This window comes from Ovis canadensis, chromosome 14 (assembly GCF_042477335.2).
Source record: "Ovis canadensis isolate MfBH-ARS-UI-01 breed Bighorn chromosome 14, ARS-UI_OviCan_v2, whole genome shotgun sequence".
In the NCBI taxonomy this organism is placed as follows: Eukaryota; Metazoa; Chordata; class Mammalia; order Artiodactyla; family Bovidae; genus Ovis; species Ovis canadensis.
The window spans coordinates 57,937,029-57,956,743 of NC_091258.1; the positions used below are offsets into that span (position 1 = coordinate 57,937,029).

Sequence of the window (19,715 nt, forward strand, 5' to 3'; positions counted from 1 at the left end):
TGCCCCCAATCCCTCCCAGCATCAGAGTCTTCCAATGAGTCAACTCTTCACGTGAGGTGGCCAAAGTACTGGAGTTTCAGCTTTAGCATCATTCCTTCCAAAGAAATCCCAGAACCGATCTCCTTTAGAATGGACGGGTTGGATCTCCTTGCAGTCCAAGGGACTCTCAAAGAGTCTTCTCCAACACCACAGTTCAAAAGCATCAATTCTTCGGCGCTCAGCTTTCTTCACAGTCCAACTCTCACATCCATACTTGACCACTGGAAAAACCATAGCCTTGACTAAACGGACCTTTGTTGGCAGAGTAGTGTCTCTGCTTCTGAATATGCTATCTAGGTTGGTGATAGCAGAACTCCAAATAACATCGCCCGAAAGGTCTAGGAGGGGCGGGGCTGTTCCACAGGCGTCAGCGAAGCGCATGCGCAGAGAGCCGCACCCTCTCGGCTGCCGTAGATCGCCTCTTCACGTGTTCTCCCGGCCGTCATGGCGGCCGTTCGGAAGCCAGTGCTGCTCGGGCTTCGAGATGCTGCAGTGCACGGCCGTCCCACGGGGCCGAGCGCCTGGACCGCAAGCAAGCTGGGCGGCGTTCCGGTGAGGTGGGGCGCGGGAGCCGGGGTCGGCTGGAACTGGTGTTGGGCTACGGGGTGAGGGAGCGGGCGAGGTCCCTGGACAAAGTCAGGGTCTGAGCGCCTTCCTTGTCCTCAGGACGCCCTGCCCGCCGTGGCAGCTCCGAGGCCGGTGTGTGAACTCTGCCGGCAGCCGCTTGCCCTCGTCGTGCAGGTGTACTGCCCGCTGGAAGGCTCTCCTTTTCATCGGCTCCTGCACGTGTTCGCTTGCCCTCGCCCTGAGTGCGGTAGCGGCGGGGCGCGCAGGTAGGCGGGGAAGTAGCGGAGCTGCCCACGGGATTTATGTCGAGTGGGCGGGAGCGGCGGCCGCGCCAGGTGCACCGGGAGGGGACTGGCCAGCCCTCCGGCAGTTGGCGATGGAGTCCTCACCGCAGTTTTTCTTTACTATGAAGTTGGAAGGTGTTCCGCTCCCAGTGCCTGCAGATGAGAGAAAAAGAGACTCAGAACGCTCAGGTAACGCAGTTGTGACCATCATATTGTTGTTGTTTAGTCGCTAAATCGTGTCTCTTTGCGACCCCGTGGACTGCCTGCAAAGATAGGACTGCAGAACAAAATCCAGCTTTTCTTTGCCAATAAATGTTGCTTATAAATTCACTGAGTTCTTAATGTGTGCAAAGCATTGTGCTACCAATAGGAATAAAAAGGTGGTGTTTGCCTGTATTTCTTGGGGTTCAATTGCAGATAATAGTAAAGCGTTTTGACTTTTTATAGCTGAGGCTGATTTAAAGTTAAGTTTTTCCTTATCTTACTAGATAGGCTGGAAGAAATTACTCCAGGAGTGACGTGCAGAACTACACCTCAGAACTGTCCTGTCAGGGAGCTACCATGACACCTCTCATGCAGTCTGGAAGCCCAGATGTATTCTGATGAAGTTGCCCTTGTCAGCACTGTTGACTCCAGAGCCTTGCTCTGCCTCCATCTACACACCAGCTGCCTTTTGCGTCATGGTCACTTTCTACTTCATTCTAAGTTTGTCTCTCTAGTGTTCCTTATGAGCAGAACCCCTGACGTATCTAGAACCCTAGCTGCTTAGGAGTCTGGGAAATGTAGTTCTTTCTTACCAGCTTCTGCAGTACATGAAGCACAACTGAAAGAGATGTTGAAGAAACCACCATAGTATATCTCCCACAGCGCCCCTGAGAAGGAAACACAACATTCGTCACCTCCAACATGCTTTTGAGTAAACCATGAGGTGCTGGAGTGGGAGCGGCAGGTGTTAAGTAAGGTTCCTTCAGGAAGGTGAAGGATTAGGTGGCTCAGGAAGCCGAGGGAACAGTGTGCTTGAACCTCATTCGCTGGGTATTTTTCCAGAAACAGGAAAATGGCCTCACAGCTGAGGACTGGTGTCAAGGTGCAGATGACTGGGGAAGTGACAGTGAGGAAGCGTCTCCACCGCAGCCTATCTCGGATTTTGGAAATGATTCGAGCAATGCCAGGGACAGAGACTGGACTTCCCAGCTCCAGGACCTCCGCCTGCAGGATACTGTCCCAGGTGTTGCTCCTCCTGCACCTCCTGGGGAAGGCCCCGCCTTGCCTCCTGCGGTGCCGCAGTTCCTGCCCTACTACATCTGTGTCGTTGATGAGGATGACTACACGGACTTTGTCAGTCTGGACCATGCTCAGAGCCTTCTGAGGGAGTATCAGCAGAGAGAAGGAGTTGATATGGAACACCTGCTTTCCCAAAGGTGAGCCTGTGTGCTGTTGAGTTTGAGAGGTGGTTTGATCAGGAGGCTGCCAGAGTGGGTACTCTTTGATTTTATCCTCAAAACTGGGGATACTTTTTTAGGCAGAACTTTTTCAGGTCCGACACACTGACAGGTGTGTAGGATCTGTCTGCTTCACTCCTCTTGGGTTAGAAAGGGAGACAGAGACGAGGAAATCTTATGAGCCACCCTTGAGTTAGCTTGAAAACACTTGGTTTTATTTATAAGGACTCTCACGAAAATGACCAGAGTGTTTCATTTGTAAGCATTTTCAAGATAGTGTTGGGGTGCACAAAGACGTGTTGGTGTTTGAAAATACTCCCTAATGGAGAAAGACCTGACGAGAGCCAGTGGGTATATGACTTTTATTTTGTTTATTTATTGATTTTTGGCTGCCCTGAGTCTTTGTTGCTGTACACGGGCTTTCTCTAGTTGCGACGAGTGGGGGCTCCTCTCTGCTTGCAGTTTGCAGGCTTCTCGTTGCAGTGGCTTCTCTTATTGTGGAGCCGGGTCTCGAGAGCCTGGGCTCAGTAGTTGTGGTGCATGGGCTTAGTTGTGGTGAGATATGGGGGAATCTTCCTGGACCATGGATTGAACCAGCCTCCCCTGCACTGCAGGGTGGGTTCTTAACCATGGGACCACCAGGGAAGCCCCATAATGACTTTTTACATTGCAGATAATCATCCAGTGTTGAAAATGGCTAAGAAGCAGGGCTGGGGAGAAAGTTGGGCAGGGGGTTACTGTTATTCATTATAAAGTATTAAACTTATGATTTCTAAGTTATGTATGTATATTTTACTGTGGTAAAGTTTTTAAAAAGTGTACTCTGTTTTCTTTTTTTAAAATGTATTTCTTTATTTAGGCTGCCCAGAGCAGCTTGTGGGATTTTAGTTCTCCAACCAGGGATTCAATCTGGGCCCTCAGCAGTGAGAATGTGGAGTCCTAACTAGTGGACTACCCGGGAATTCCCTGCGTCCTGTTCTAAATACAGTAATTCTCTGAATGTAGACACACAACAGTGTTTTATGCTTTTCTTTTTAGTCTGTCTAGTGATGGTGATGAAAAATATGAGAAGACTATAATTAAAAGTGGAGATAAGATGTTTTACAAATTCATGAAAAGAATTGCTGCTTGTCAGGAGCAGATTTTAAGGTAAAGGCATATTTTCTTTTATTGTTTTTCTTGGTGATAAAAGTAATGTGTGCTAGTTAGGAAAACACAGAAAAGTAGGACAAGAAAACCGAAATCCACAATATTCCCCAAACCAAGAAGCTAAGATTTTAGTGTATTTAGTTTTTTTTCACATATCTAGATGTATATGTATAAGTAGGTATTGTGTGTATTCTTTTGTTGTTGGTAACTGGGGTCATGGAATATAGCTATTCTCTTTTCATAAACATTTGTTGGTATTGAGGGTTTCCCTATGTATTAAAAATTCTTCCAAGTGATTTTCTTCTGTTTTAAATTTAAATATTCAATAGGTAAAACACATTTTTAAGACTCAAAAACATAAAAGTATGTACATGTGCATATATGTATAAATATAATGAAATAATTCCTTTCCTACTATTCATATCTACTCAGGTCATCACTGTTGTTAGTTTCCTATGTGTGCTTATATAATTTCTTTATGCATGTCAAAGCAAATGTTACATGTTACTTTCCTTTTTTTAATCACAAGAAAGCATTCAAGAAACATTCCGTTTCCTTCTTTTTTAACTGTGCTATTATCTATTACTGTATCTTTTAAGAACATTGAGAACTGTGTTTTAAAAAAAAAGTTACTGTAGTCCCATGTCCATTTTACTTGTTCTCTAGGATGCATTTCCTGAAATGGCATAGTTAAGCAGAGGGGTTTATGCAATTGTGGTTTTAATTGATAGCACCCAGTTGTCTCCCATTGGACTTTAATTCCTGCTGGCAATATATGATCTTTAATTCCTACTGGCAACCTATACGTGCTTGTTTTCCCATAGCCTTGCCAGCAGGGTGAGCTTCATGCTTTTGTATTTCTGTCAATTCAAGGTGAAAAAGGGCCTCTTGGTATAATTTTACCTGATTTTTTTCTTACGAATATCTTCCTCTGTGTTGTGGAGTTACTTTTGTTGGGTGAGCCAAAAGTTTGTTCAGGTTTTTCTGTAAGATCTATTTGCCAAAGGTGAGCAAATACTGTCTATTTATAACCTTTACCCGTTTTTCCATAAGTTCTTGTGCCTTTTGATTTTTAGGGGCTTTTTATATATTGGAGAGATTGTTATGATTAATTTTGTATGATTAAAATCATTATGATTTACTTTCTGGGCCCGTTTGTTTTCTGACTGTACCTGTGGCAGTATTGTTGGGTGTTTAATTGTTTCCATCTGGTTTCAGCTTTGCAGAGCTCAGCGCTGCAGTGTGCATCCTGTTCACACTCCTGGAATGTGGTAGTGATTTCTGTTTAAGTAGAAGTGAAATTTCTCACTAGGAATTTTTCACTAGGAGTGAAATTGAGGAGCGAAATTTTGAAGTTTAAAGGTTCCTGATATATATAGTTTGATTGTAGTTTTTACTCCTAAGTACAAAGTCAGCCTTTACTCTTGATTCTTGCATTCTAGTTTTATTGATGGTAATTCACTTTATTTCTCCTTACTTTAATTAGGCATGACAACTAGAGATGCTGTGTTGAAAACATGCCCAAATTATGAAACCTTCACCAGAATTTTCAGATTAAACCAATTACTTAAGCATGTAGCCCCTCAGTAGTGGCAGCAATTCTTAGGTGGAGACCACCCCTCGGGAGGGGCCTCTTCACTGATGAGACTCAATGCTCACACTCATCCTCTCTTCCTATAGGGCTGAGTTATTGTGTGCTGGGCTTGGAGTTGGTTCAGTAACAACCGGTCTTGTTGCTGGCCACACAAGTACCTGGTCTGCTCAGAGGAGACAGGACACTATATGCTGTGATAGGTGCCCAACGGAGATGTGAACAAGGGTGCCAGCAACCCAGAGGAGGGACCAGGGCCCTTTGCCTTGTTTCATCAGGGAAGGCACCATGCGGGAGACACACGTGGAGCCCCTAGCCCCTATCCTGTAGGATAAAGGCCAAGGATGCTTTGCATCACAGAGGTAACTGATTAAGGAAAAAGATGGCCAAGTGCATCATGGTGGGATAGGGGCAAGCCAATGGGCTGGACACCATGGTGTCTGAAGTGAGAACAGCTTGGTTCTTGCCTCCCACAGCTCCACACCTTGACCTCCTTTAGGACACACACCCTTGTTGTCCTCATTGACAGACTAGGTACTCCCCAGACTTGGTGTCTAGTACTGGCATGGATTAGGTATGTTTTCAATCCATTTCTTACTAAAGAATTTGTATTTTATTCTGTAGCCAGTGGATGCCAGGGGAGTGATATGATCACTTGAGATTCAAGGAATCCAGATGAGAGATGGTATCAGGTTTTGGATCAAGGCAGAGGATGTGGGAAACAGGAAATGAGTTTGGGAGATATTTGTATAATGGCAGTTCTTGGTGACCCTTGGATATGAGAGTAAAAGATTGGAAGGCAACAAAGTGGTTTTGAGCTTCTGGCTTGTGAAATTGGATAAGTGTTGATGCAATGCTGGAGATGGGGATTTAGGAGGCTGTTATTTGGGGTGTGGAATCTTGATTTTTCTTAGACTACAGAGTGTGTTCTTGTCAGTTTGATTTACATCTTTGAAACTAAATCTTTGTTATAGTTTTGGTTTTATTTCCCTTGTGCATTCTACTTTACAAGTTCCTTATACCAAAGACATACTTTGTAATAAGTAACAACTGCCCAGAGGATATTGAATAAGAGGTCTTGGAAGTTCAAGGCCTGGGTTTTCCATTTCTAGTTGAAGGTCCATGGGCAAATTCACTTAACCTTTCTTATCCTCAGTGCCTCATCTCTAAAATGAGGATGATAATGCAACTACCTATTTCATAGGATTCCTCTGGGAACTAAATGAGGTGATGATGAAAATCCTCTGTACAACATCCATAAATACTGACTGTTGTTTGAAACCCACTATGCTGTTTTGGGGAAGCAGAGATCTATAAGGATCTCTTAATAGTATTGGTGTACGTATGTATTCATGATCTTTGGCAGTGAGAACAGTATGTTATTCTCATGCAGAGCATAGTGCCTACATATAATAGGTATTGGTGATACCAGTACATTTTCAAACATGGTAGGGATGAAAAGAACCTTGGTTTTGGTCTTAGAAGACTTGGCCTTGGGGCAGATGACTATTCACTCTTCTGTAAAATGGGCCTAATGCCTACTTTGTAGGATGTTTGGAAGGATGTTCGCTCATGTGAGCTATGTTCATTCATTCAGCTAGTATTTACTGAGTCTAAGCCAGATGTTAGGAGCTATTATAGGTGCTGCAGGTACAACAGAAAATGACACAAAGTCCATGTTTTTATAGATTTTAACCTTCTAGTGGGAGAGTTTAAAAAGATATATTGTATGATTTCCACAAGTGATAAATGAGGAAAACAAAACATTTAACTATTCTAAATAGGATGTCACAGAGGCTCTCAGAAGAAATGACATATCCAGCAGGTTGTAGTATATAAACATGACAACACAGGGAAAATGTGGACAAATGGGTCTAGATACAGTGGTCAGAGTAAAATCAAGTGGTCCTTCTATCCTAATACCTGGTTACAGTGAATATAAAAAGTAAAAATCAGCCAAAAATAAAGTAGAAAAAAACAAACTTCAAAAAGAAAATCCCTTCCATCTGCATTGAAATAAAACTCATGGAGAAGGCAATGGCAACCCACTCCAGTACTCTTGCCTGGAAAATCCCATGGACGGAGGAGCCCGGTAGGCTGTAGTCCATGGGGTCACAAAGAGTCGAACACGTGTCCGAGTCAGCGACTTCACTTCACTTTAACTAGCGAAGTTATTAACCTAAATTCATTAAAAAAAACAAAAAACAAAAAACCTCAAAGTGGCAATCCAGGATGTGATATCACCAAATGTCTAATACAGTTCTGGGTGCCTCACATGTATTTAGTTAACTTTCTTTTCACAGAGGAAGGTACAGACATTTCTGTACCTTTAGTGTGAGTTCTAGCCATTCAACCTTCTTCTCTCACTTCTTGAAAATCCACTGATAAGTCCGTAGCATCCTGAGAATTGTGGTAATAATGTTGAATCTGGAAAGAAGCAAACAGGAGAAGAATGTGTATCTTCTGCGGTAGGGCTTTTGGCCACACAACTGGGTGTGGTGTGGGTGAAGATACAGGGAATTAGGAATTGCCTCTCAGAAGCAAAAGTTGTTGGGTTCCATGATGCGTTACAGAAATGATAAAGAAGTCAAGGGCAATTTCTTGCCTGTTAGAGTGGTATCCCCCAACGTGTAAGACATTTTACACTATGTCAGAAATAAAAATGAAGCCCAGGTGTTCTAGTAGATTGCATTGAGTCTTACAGAACTATACCCCAACTCCGATTCACCTACAGAAGAGGAGAAGAAATGAAAAATGTGTTTGGAGAAGGGGAAAAGAACAGATCTCTGATGTGATTGACAGGAAGTCAGTAAGAAAACCCACACACTGTTTTGGAGCAAACAGGTGGTCTAAACAGAGTTGCCCTCTTGAGGCATGAACTAGCTGAAAAGTGGCAGGCCACCCATGTAATCATACTGTTGGGAGTAAAATCAGAGAAATGAATCGTACATTCAAAAATGAGCCAAGAACCATATCTGGAAGAAAAGATAATCTGAGGAACACATAATTCCCAGCAGAGTTTTCAAGATACAGAAGAACTTTGTAAGACAATGTGTTCAATAAAACCAAGAGCTCAAAGTTGAGAAAATAAGATGCCAAGGGAAGTTGAATTGCTAAAGAAATCAGGCCACACATTGCATATCTGATAAATTTAGAAGTAGTCGACTTGGCTGAAAATCAAAGTACTGATGTGAAGAGAGTTTCAAAAATCTCATGAATGCTGAACAAAAAGACAAAGCAATTAGAAGGTGCTATCTTGGAAGGTGGATAAATTTAACTACTATAAATATAACTGGTGTCCAAAGAAGAGACCTCAACAAATAGATCCAAAACAATACTGAAAGATAAAATAGGAAATTTCCCCAAAATGAAATAAGAACTAAATCTGCAAATATTAAAGTACATCGATTACAAGAGTGATTGACGTGAGGGACTCAGTCTGGTGGTTGTTTTAAAAATATTGTCCATCAGGGTCCTATTGCATGGAACAGGGAACTGTAATCAGTATCCTGTGATAAACCATAATGGAAAAGAAAGAAAAAGAGTATTTATATGTCCAACTGAGTCACTTTGCTGTACAGCAGAAGTTAAACACAACATTGTAAATCAGCTATACTTCAATGAAATTTTTAAAAACATAAAGTGTGTCTGAAAAGTTCATCATTTTGGCTATGGCTCTCCATGTATTCATTTTCTTTATGGGTTAGTTTTTTCTGCTTCTTTGCATATCTAGTAACTTAAAAAATTATTTACTGGAAACTATATGTTGGAGGACAATAGATACTGAAGTTAATACTCATCCCTTAGGGGTGCACACCTCTGTATCTGTAAGACCAGAACTGTGGGGAGTCTCAATCTGCAATTGAGCAGTCTGGGCTTTGTTGCGGTTTTAGTTAAATTCAGTTCAACATTAGCTTTAGTGCCTTCATCTAGACTTTAAATCAAGCATTGATAAGAATTCAGATGTCTTGCTGTGATTTCCAGCCTTGCAGCTAGTTTTCTGGGCCTTTGGATTTTCTTTGCTATCTGGTTTTGCTCTGGATATTCTCCAAGAAAGAAACAAAATTGATCAAGTGTAGTCTTGGATGTTAACATGTGACTTGTATGTGGCCCTAATTCAGCTTTGTTTTTCTCCTTGTTCTAGGTACTCCTGGAGTGGAGAACCACTTTTTTTGACCTGCCCTACATCAGAAGTCACTGAGCTCCCAGCCTGCAGCCACTGTGGAGCCCGAAGGATCTTTGAGTTTCAGCTTATGCCAGCACTGGTCAGCATGCTCAGAAGTGCTAATTTAGGTAAAAGGCCCTTTATTTATTCAAGTTTGTGGGTTTCTGGCACTAATTTGGGATTAATTTTAATAATGAAAACCTAGTGTTTCATCTTTGTTTCCTTATAAAATATAAGCATTACAGAAAACTTGGGAAATTAGAATTATTTTTAGGAGACATATTTGTTGCTTCCATTTGGGGCTAGTATAAATAAAGTTGCTTCGAACATTTGTGTACAAGCCTTTGTATGGACATAGGCTTTTGGATTAAGTATCTAGGAGAAAAGCAGCTGACGGTAGGTGTGTGTTTAGCTTTTTAAGACACTGCCACCTTGTTTTCTAAAGAGCCTGTGCCACTTACATCCCAACTGACAGTACGTGAGAGTTGCACATCCTTGGTAATACTTGATACTGTCTGTCTGGTTCATTTCAGTCTCATGGGTGTGTAGCGATAGCGCACGGTTTTCATGGTTTCATTTCTCTAATAACTAATGATTTTGAGCATCATTTCCATGTGCTGATTTATCACTATATGTTTTCTCTGTTATATATGTTTATATATGTTTATATGTTTTGTCTGTTGTAATCATTTTCTCTTTCTAAAATTTGGGTAGTTTGTCTTCTTATTGAATTCTGAGAGTTTCATATGTATTCTGGATACAAGTCTTTCATCTGGTATATAATGTAAAAATATTTTCTCTAAGTCTAACTTGCCAATTTTTCTTTTTGGGTTTTTTCCTTTCTTTCTTTTTTTTTTTTTTAGTGTAGGCTTTATTCTTTAGAAGCTTTCAATTTACAGAGAAATTGAGAAATAAATACCTAGAATTCCCATATACCTCACATCCAGTTTCCCCTTTATTAAAATAAATTTATACTAATATAGTACTTTTGTTGTAATTTATGAGCCATTATTAATGCATTATTAACTAAAGTCCATAGTTTATTTAGATTTCGTTAGTTTTTACCTAATATCCAAGAGCCCATCCAGGATATCACTTAGTGTGTCTCTTGCCTGTGATGAAAATTCAGACTTCCTCATTTTTCCTTAAGCAAGATTTTTTTAAAAGAAATATTTGTTTATTTATTTGGCTGCACCAGGTCTTTGTTGCAGCATGTGGGATTTTTAGGTGTAGAATGTGGGATCTAGTTCCCTGGCCAGGGATCAAACCTGCACCCCCTGCATTGTGAGTGTGGGGTCTTAGCCATTGCACCGCCGGAGACGTCCCAGGACTTCCTCATTTTTGATGATCTTGACAGTTAGTGGCAGTACTGGTCACTTATTTTGTAAGATGCCCCTCTGTTGGAGTGAGACTGCAGATTATTGAGAAGAAAAGCATGGGGTGCGGGGTAAAGTGCCATTTTCTTCATCTCGCTCATCTTATCCAGGGTGCCTCTCTAAACACTGATTATTGATGTTGGCTGGTATTGTAGGCTTCTCCAATGAAAACAGTGCCTTTTTCTCCCCCTTCCATAAAGTACTGACTTGTCTTTTTATTCTCTAAACTGTCCTTTTAAAACCAGTTTTTAATTTTGAAGCACAATTTATTCATCTTTTCTTATATGAATTATGTTTGGATATCTTGTCTAAGAAATGATTGCTTAGCCCAAGGACACGAGTTTTGTTTCTAGTTTTACATTTAGATTTGTGTCCATTTTGAGTTAAATTTTATATATGGTATGAGGTATGGTTCAAGTTCCTTCTTTTCCATGTGAATATCCAGTTGTTTCAGCACCACTTATTGATAAGAATATTCTTCTCTGCTCAGGTACTTTTACCTTTGTTGGATATTGGTTGTCCATATGCGTGTTACTTTGTTTCTGTACTCTTTATTCTGCATTCTGTCCCATTAATCTGTTTTTCTGTTTTGACGCCACTGCCACGCTATCTTGACCACAGTAGCTTTGTAAGATTTGTTGTTGTTGTTTGGTCATGTCTGACCCTTGGGACCCCATGGACTGCAGCACGCCAGGCTCCCCTGTCCTTCACTGTCTCCCAGAGTTTGCTCAGATTCCTGTCCGCTGAGTCCATGATGTTATCTAACCATCTCATCCTCTGCGGCTCCCTTCTCCTTTTGCCTTCAGTCTTTCCCAGCATCAGGGTCTTTTCCAGTGAGTCAGTTTTTCTTATCACATGGCCAAAGTGTTGGAATTGTAACTTGGTTGTATCAGTCTTTCAGCTTTATTCTTCCTTTTCAAAAATATTCTGCCTCTTCCAGATCATTTGCGTTTCTGTTTTTTTTTTTAATTGCATTTTATTTCTTAACTCTTTAACTGAGCTGTCTGATAAGGTAGCCATTCTATGTGTGGATGCTCAGTCACTCAGTCATGTCTGACTCTTTGTGACCCCATGGATTGCAGCCTGCCAGGCTCCTCTGTCCTTGGGATTCTGCAGGCAAGAATACTGGAGTGGGTTGCTATTTCCTCAACTTCTTAAAAAAAGTAAAAGACTTTCTGTGATTTTGTTTGGTATTGCATTGGTTCTCTGGATCAGATCGAGGAGAACTGATGTCTTAACAATGCTGAGTCTTCCAATCCATGTACCTAGTATATATCTCTCCATTTATTTAGGTTCTCTTTAATTTCTTGCAATAGTCTTATACTTTTCAGTGTAGAGTCTTGCATATCTTTTTTCGGTTTTGTCTCTCTGTGTTAAATGCTTTTTTATGCTATTGTAAATGGCATTTAAAAAATTTCAGTTTCTGATGTTTGCTGCTAGTATTAAATGTTTAAATATAATTGATTTTTTGAAAAAATGTGTTACAAAATACACATACTTAAAAATTGACCATTTTAGCCATTTAAGTGTATAATTTAGTGATATTAAATATATTCACAGTGTTATGTAACTGTCACCACTATTTTATTCCCAGAAATTTTTTGTTATCTCAAACAAAAACATCAATCTGTATTCATTAACTACTCTGCCCCTCCCCTAAAAGAATGAGCGCCCCCCGGCCCTAGCCCATTTTCTCTTCCCTTCGTTGCTGGTAACCTCTATTCTGTTTCTGTCTCTTTGAATTTGCCTATTCTAGATACCTGACAAGTGGAATTATATGATATTCGTCCCTTTGTGTCTTGCTTATTTCATTATCGTAATGTTTTCAGGGCTCATGTTGTAGCATGTATCAACATGTCTTTCCTTTTTATAGTTCATTCATGATATACAGATTTCACTGTATAATACAGATTTTTTAAATTCTTTAAGTTGGTGGTGGGGCTTTCCATCTTTTGGCTACTATGAGTAATGCTGTTGGGAACAGTGGTATACAGATACATTTGAGTCACTGGTTTTAGTATTTTGGGGTATATCCTCTGAATGGCATCCCTGGGTCTTAATTTCTTTATTTTTTGGCTGCACTTTGCAGCATGTGGGATCTTAGTTCCCTGCCCAGGGATGGAACCTGTGCCCCCTGCAGCAGAAACATGGGATCCTGTCCACTGGACTACCAGGGAAGTCCCCAACCGTGTCATCTTAAGAGCTCTAAACACATATGTTGAAAACAAAGAAAAATCTCAAATCAGTGACCTAATTGTTTACATTAAGGAACTAGAAAAAGAAGACCAACCAAACAAAACTCACAGAAGAAAGGAAAGAATAAAGGCTAGGGCGGAGCCTTTAAGGATGATATAAAAACAACAGAAAACTGTTCAGAACCAAGTTTTTTGCTGTGGATTTGTTAGGATTTTCTACATATAATATCAGATCATCTGTATTTCCTAATATATATTTTATTGGGCTTCCCAGGTGGCGCTAGTGGTTAAGAACCCACCTGCCAATGCAGGAGATGTAAGACGCTTGGGTTCAATCCCTGGGTCGGGAAGATCCCCTGGAGGAGGGCATGGCAACCCACTCCAGTATCCTTGCTTAGTTGCAAAGAGTCGGACACCACTGAGATGACTTAGAGCTTCATAAACATATATATATATGTACATATATATACACACATACATATAGTGACTGATTACAGTTGATTTTTATGACCACTGAGTAGTCATATGTGTATTAAAAGTACTTTTTTTTCCTTTTTTTAATATAAATTTATTTATTTTAATTGGAGGCTATTTACTTTACAATATTGTATTGGTTTTGCCATACATCAGCGTGTATCCACCACAGGTATACACGTTAAAGTACTTTTTAGAACAGACATGAAAATACTTACTGAATTCACAAAACATGTTTATCCATTGTACATTATTTTAAAGGTTATTGTGGTTTAATTTTAGGAGCAGAAATTTTGTCTGTTAAGATTATGAGCTAACCAGGGCACACGTTTGGCAAAATCATGCACAGCTGAGGAATAATGGCTAATAGCTCTTTGCACAGCTGCTGTAGTCACTCCTGCATAACGAGCGAGTCACTCATGATGATGGGCTTTCTTACGTCAACGTCGTCTTTTTCCAGTTTATCAGTAATTACCTAACATGCGTCATGTACATTTTTTCTTTTATTTCAATACAATCAGTAAATCTTTCCTCTGTGGTGATGGAAGTGTTCCTAACATGAGCACACTTTGTCATGTGACATAATTGTCACATGGGCTGCTTCCCGTACACCATCAAAAGCAAGGAAAATGGTTTGCTTTTTATATTCCCAACTTAAATTTGTATTTCAATTTAACCTGATTTCTTAGGACCATTTTACATATTCTTTGAATTGCATTAAACCCATAAGAAAGTGAAACTGAAAGTTGCTCAGTCGTGTCTGACTCTTTGCAACCCCAGGGACTATACAGTCCTTGGAATTCTCCAGGCCAGAACACTGGAGTGGGTAGCCTTTCCCTTCTCCAGGGAATCTTCTCAACCCAGGTTATCAAACCCAGGTCTCCTGCATTGCCCGCGGATTCTTTACCAGCTGAGCTACCAGGGAAGCCCTAAAAACACGTAAGAAGAGATCACTGTTTATCTTTACCTACATCATTAGCTATATGGACATTATAACAACATGTGAGTTTTACTACATTGAAAAGCATTTCAGGGTTTGATCTTAGTATAATTTTTCAAAGGGGTAACTTATTTCTAGGACAAAATATAGCAACAACTAAAATAACTTGGGAGACTACTATTTCAGTTTCTTTAAAAGTGTTACTTTCAGAGGCTTCCCTCCTGGTCCATTGGGTAGAACTCCCCACTTCCATTGCAGGGAATGCAAGTTCAGTCCTTAGTCAAGGAAGCTCCACTAGTCGTGAGGTACCGCCAAAAAAAAAAAAATCATCACTTTCTGGTAACTATCCTAGGAACTGATGAGTTCTACATATTTTTTAAACAATTCTTATTTGAAAACATCAAGATGAAAACTGAGTTTGTGGTCAGATTCTGTTATCATTATTCTAATAAGAATATTTGAGTTGCAGATAATTTGATTTTGTTTTGTTAATGTGGAAATGTAAGTACAGAGACAAAAACAAGCATTCTTGGAAAAAAAGATCAGATCAATAGAGATAATTTTACTTCCTCCTTTCTGATTTGGATGCCTTTTTATTTCTTTTTCTTGTCCCATCTCTTGGTATAGAACTTCTTCATTGAATGTAAGTTGCAAAAGTGGGTATCCTTGTCTTGTTCCTGGTCTTAGGGGAATAGCTTTTCAGTTTTTCACCATTGAGTGTTTCATGTATATGGCCTTTTTCAGATTGAGGAATTTACCTTCTATTCCTCATTTACTGAGTGATTTTTATCACTACAGGGTATTGAATTTTATCAAATGCTTTTTTCTGCATCAGTTGAGATATCATGTAATTCTATTGATTCTCTTGATGTGGCATATTACACTGATTTTGGTATGTTTAAACATCTTTTCATTCTTGGGATAAATCTCATTGACTCATAGGGTATAAGCCTTTTTATAAGTTCCCCTTCTTTGGTTTGTTTTTATGAGTTCAGTATCTTCTTTCATATCTTTGGGATGTGTTCTGTTTTTTTTAATTTTTACTTGTTTCCTGTGTTGTCTGTTTCTTGCAGTTTACCTTTTTTTCTCTGCTTATTTTGATCCCTGAGTTTTCTATTAAAGATTTTCTGCAAATACCTGGTAAACCGTGGAAATCACCATTAGCACATGTGTAGGATCAGTCTAGTCATCATTCTTGACATAAATGCAGACAGAAAGTTAAAACAGATGTATGACTAGAAATGTTTTTTCTAGTAAAATAAAGTAAAAAAAAATAAAAAAAGAAATGTTTTTTCTAAAAAGGAAAAGATTGAGTAATACTAATTTAAAGTACTAGAATAAATTAATGAAAATTTAACATAAGAAAAATTAAGTGTAAGTGAAGCAGCTGCTAGACTTTTTAGGTAATGGGTTCTTTATTAAAAGAGGCCCTAGTTTCTAAAAGATCCTCTGAAATTAAGAAAATTATATTCATTCCATATTTCAATTTTAAATAGTTTGCATTTGACCCTTTAATAGATCAGGAAATGTTTACCCTACTCCATGTCCACATAATTTAGTATCAGTTTTGCTTTATCGAGGTTTATCAATCTGTATTCTGTAGACATAATTCTCATAGCTGTTTAGCCTGTGAATTCTTTATTCTGTTCTCTCCTAGTTGGATTCCATCATGTAATTGCCTCAAAGAGGGCTCATAGGTCTGAGCCCTAACTAGTCTGCCTTTCTAATTGAAGGACAACTTATATGTAAAGTTATTAAGCCCCACTTTCTTTCTTCAAAACTTGGTAAACCCCATGCTGTCACCTTCTAATAGTGAGGGCCCCACCAGCCCTTTTATCTGGTACCTCCTATCATCTCCCATGGCTGGGCCTCACTGGGAAGTACGTTTTTCTGAAAATCCATGAGATCTTTCACGATCATATAGATATCTTTTGGCATTGAATGTTGCTTTGTAGAAGTCTGAGGGTGGACTGATGCGCCTCCACCCTTTGTAACTAACACTTACCCCATAGAACTTTCTTTATCCATGAAGTCCTGTCAGTGAACTAACAGGTCTTGCAGTCCCACTGTTCTGTAATTCTTATTTACTTATTTTAGCTGCACTAGGTCTTAGGTATGGCATGAGAGATCTTCGATTTTTGTTGTGGCATGTAGGACCATTAGCTGCATCATGAGAACTTTTAGTTGAGGCATGTGGGATCTAGTTCCCTGACCAGGGATCGAACCCTGGCCTCCTGTTGAGAGGGCAGAGTCTTAGCCACTGAACCACCAGGGAAGTCCCATGCAGTTTTGTTTATCATGGGATTGGATGGGTCTTCAGACCTGCATATTTAGTTTTTCTTCTGTTTTCTTTCTTTCTTTTAAGTTGGCCATGCTGTGCGGCTTGCAGGATCTCAGTTCCCCAACCAGGGTTGAACCCACACCCTCGGCAGTGAAAGTGGAGAGTTCTAACCACCAGCCTACCAGAGAATTCCCCTGAATATCTTTTCTGTTGAGTTTGTAGCTTTTCTGCAGAAGCAACACCAGTTGGTTGGGTCACCTTTCTCTTCTCAACTCCATGATAACATCTTTTCTCTTTCCCTCTGCATTCATTGAACTTCTCGGAAGCCTTTCCTTTCTACCTGTAATTAGATTTTACCTGTCTTTTCTGTTTCTTGAGGTTGCTGATGTTTTTCATTACATGTGTAATGGGACTGTTTTGATCTCCATTTGCCTCTTTCTCCTCCCCACCTTTCAGTCCCCACTGTGGGAGGTCTGTGGTTTCATGTATAATACTCAGCTATTTCATACTTATGCTGATTCTTTGCACCTCCTTCTTTCCTCTCCTGGTGGTTACTATTACTGAGGCTGCAGCCTTCTCATGCCCCCTACAAACTGCCTGTTATACATTTTAGTTGGGAATTTTCTCAAATTCACCAGGTTATTTCTTCAAAATCAGCTCTATTTCACCCTTTTTGGGGACTGTCTTTGACTTTCTTTCTATTATCACCACCTACATTCAATCTATATATTTATTTATTTGCATATTCATTTATTTGGCTGCTCCAGGTCTTAGTTGCAGCATGAAGACTCTTCTGTCTTTGTTGTGGTATGCAGCATGCTATCTCTTTAGTTGTAACATGTGGGATCCAGTTCCCCGAGCAGGAATCGAACCCAGGCCCTCTGCATTGGGAGCACGGAGTCCTAGCACTGGACCCCCAGGGAAGGCCCAACTGCCTACATTGTTTTTTAAATTTTATTTATTTATCCTGGCTTTGCTGGGTCTTTGGCGCTGCGTGGGCTTTTCTCCAGTTGTGCCACATGGGGGCTCCTCTATAGCTGCAGTGTGCAGGCTTCTTCGGCAGTGGCTTCCCCAGTTGCGCAGCAGGGCTCTGGGGTGCTCGGGCGTCAGTAGCTGTAGCTCCCACGCTCTAGAGCACAGGCTCAATAACTGCCTCAGCGGCTTAGCTGCTCTGCAGCACATGTGGGATCTTCCTGACCCAGGGATTGAACCCGTGTCCCTGCACTGGCAGGCAAATTCTCTGCCACTGAGCCACCAGGGAGGCCCTGCCTGCATTTTTTAAAAGTATTTTTCCTTTGCTGCTCCAAACCAGTTGCTCAGCTCATCCTGTTGACTCCTGTTTTCCTATTCTGATATCAACAGGCTTTCTTATTACTCGCGTTTTCTTAATGCCATTCTTCCTGGCTCCATCCATTGATACATTTCTAAAATTTTTATCTATTTTCTGCTTTTTGCCTGTATCCTTTCTTGGACTTAGTGTTCTGTTAGCATGACATTTTAAAATGATCTTCAATGTCAAATAGTCTGGATTTGGCCACACCACACAGGATGCAAGATCTTAGTTCCTCGACCAGGGATTGAACCTATGCCCCCTGCAGTGGAAGGCACAGAGTTTTAACCACTGGACCACCTGGGAAGTACCATATTTTTAAAGTATATTTTGCTGATCTGTTTTTTTTTAATCGGCAGTCACTTTCTATAGGAATACTGTGACTGTATTGTGACTGAGCGCTAATGAGCACTGTTTTTGCCTTAAGTAATTATTTTTCAGCTTGTAAGGTAAAACCACTGCCTATGGCAACATCAGTTATCCTGATATTGAGCAATCCTTCTCCTTCCTATCAGCTTCTTCTGCTTAACCTTTTTGCTTTACAGATAACACTCAAGATGTGCCAGGCTCTGTTCCAAGTATCTTATATGTACTAGCTAATTTACTCCACACAGTAATCTTATCACCATGATAAATACATAATAATATCATAGAGGTGAAATCACCAGGTGGTAGAGCTGGGTTTGAACCCAAGCAGTCTTGTTCCAGTGTCTGGGCTATATTCACTAAGCAAACTGAATATTGAGTGTATCTCCTAATACTTTCTCTTTATTGGAATCCTGATTATGTTGTATTTTTCAGATCTTTCTGTGGAATTTGGAACCATTCTAATTTATACATGTGAGAAGAGTTGCTGGCCTCAGAATGATCAGGCACCCATGGAAGAATTCTGTATTATCCAAAAGGACCCAGATGAATTATTATTTAAGTAGTGCATTTCCTTTTATTTACATAAATTAAACTTTAATGTTTACATTGTGTTTTTACCTCATTTTGACTCAGAGTTTATATTAGCTCTTGTTTCTGTTTGCTTTTTGGCACCTGTGCTGGGTCTGGAGCCAGGATTTAGAACCTCTCATTTATGGGCTGGTTAGCCCTTCAGGGTCAGTGGCCTGCGTCCACAGAGGCAGCTCAGAACATGGCTCCTCTGTAGCCCACAGGGCAGGTGATCTTATGGAAGACCCTGATGGGTTCTCGGAGGGAGAGCAGCTGTAGCGCTGTGAGCAGCAGCTAGCCATGTATTACCCCTGCAGCCTCTGCACTTTTGCTGTCCCTGGATGCTGACAGAGCATACTGCTGGGACTGTTCCAGCTGCTTGAGGATCCTGCCCTGTGACGTGAGCTATTGAGGCCTACCCCACTTTCCCACCCTCATCTATTCCCACCTCTTGCCCCTTTTGTCTCTTCTGGACATTGTCCGTCCACCCAGTTGTCCACCACTCATCTCCCCTCTCTCCATTTAGATTTTATGTTATTGACTGCTTCCTTGCCCTCTCCCTGCTTCCCAAGGTGGGCAGAGGTACCTGGGGAAAGTGGCTGGCTGTGTAGAAGAAAGCAAGGGTGTTGGTTATAGATGTTTCAGGAACACGGTTTGTCGGGCTGAGGCCGAGTGTGGACCTGCAGAGAGAGGTTTATTGTTCGTTTTATTTATTTATTTCTGGCTGTGCTGGATTCACTGCTGCGAGGACTCTCTCTGCACCAAGCAGGGGCTGCTCTGTAGTTGTGGTGCACGGCTTCTCGTCGTGCTGGCTTCTCTTGTAGAGCACAGGCTCTAGGGCACGTGTGGGCTTCAGTAGGTGCATCTCCCGGGCTCTAGAGCGCAGGCTCAGCAGTTGTGGTGCACGGGCTTAGTTGCTCCATGGCAACTACGATGTGGATCTTCC

At 40.9% G+C, this 19,715-nt stretch overlaps 1 protein-coding gene across 1 annotated transcript; it reads left to right on the forward strand.

Annotated features, from left to right (window-relative positions):
* The first annotated feature begins 442 nt into the window (after nucleotides 1–442).
* On the forward strand, nucleotides 443–18,806 carry PDCD2L (programmed cell death 2 like). Its single transcript, XM_069550337.1, has 7 exons — nucleotides 443–591; nucleotides 706–872; nucleotides 1,019–1,079; nucleotides 1,938–2,311; nucleotides 3,371–3,481; nucleotides 9,217–9,365; nucleotides 18,635–18,806. The coding sequence occupies exons 1-7, from the start codon at nucleotides 484–486 to the stop codon at nucleotides 18,763–18,765; spliced, it is 1,101 nt and encodes a 366-aa protein (XP_069406438.1). The 5' UTR covers nucleotides 443–483; the 3' UTR covers nucleotides 18,766–18,806.
* Nucleotides 18,807–19,715: the final 909 nt, after the last annotated feature.

What these genes read in the sequence shown, in the direction of transcription:
- PDCD2L (XM_069550337.1), top strand. Translation starts at nt 484, where the DNA reads ATGGCGGCCGTTCGGAAGCCAGTGCTGCTCGGGCTTCGAGATGCTGCA. An exon ending in GGTAGCGGCGGGGCGCGCAG is followed by an intron (nt 873 to 1,018) that starts GTAGGCGGGGAA and finishes TTTACTATGAAG; the next exon opens with TTGGAAGGTGTTCCGCTCCC. An exon ending in GAACACCTGCTTTCCCAAAG is followed by an intron (nt 2,312 to 3,370) that starts GTGAGCCTGTGT and finishes TTTTCTTTTTAG; the next exon opens with TCTGTCTAGTGATGGTGATG.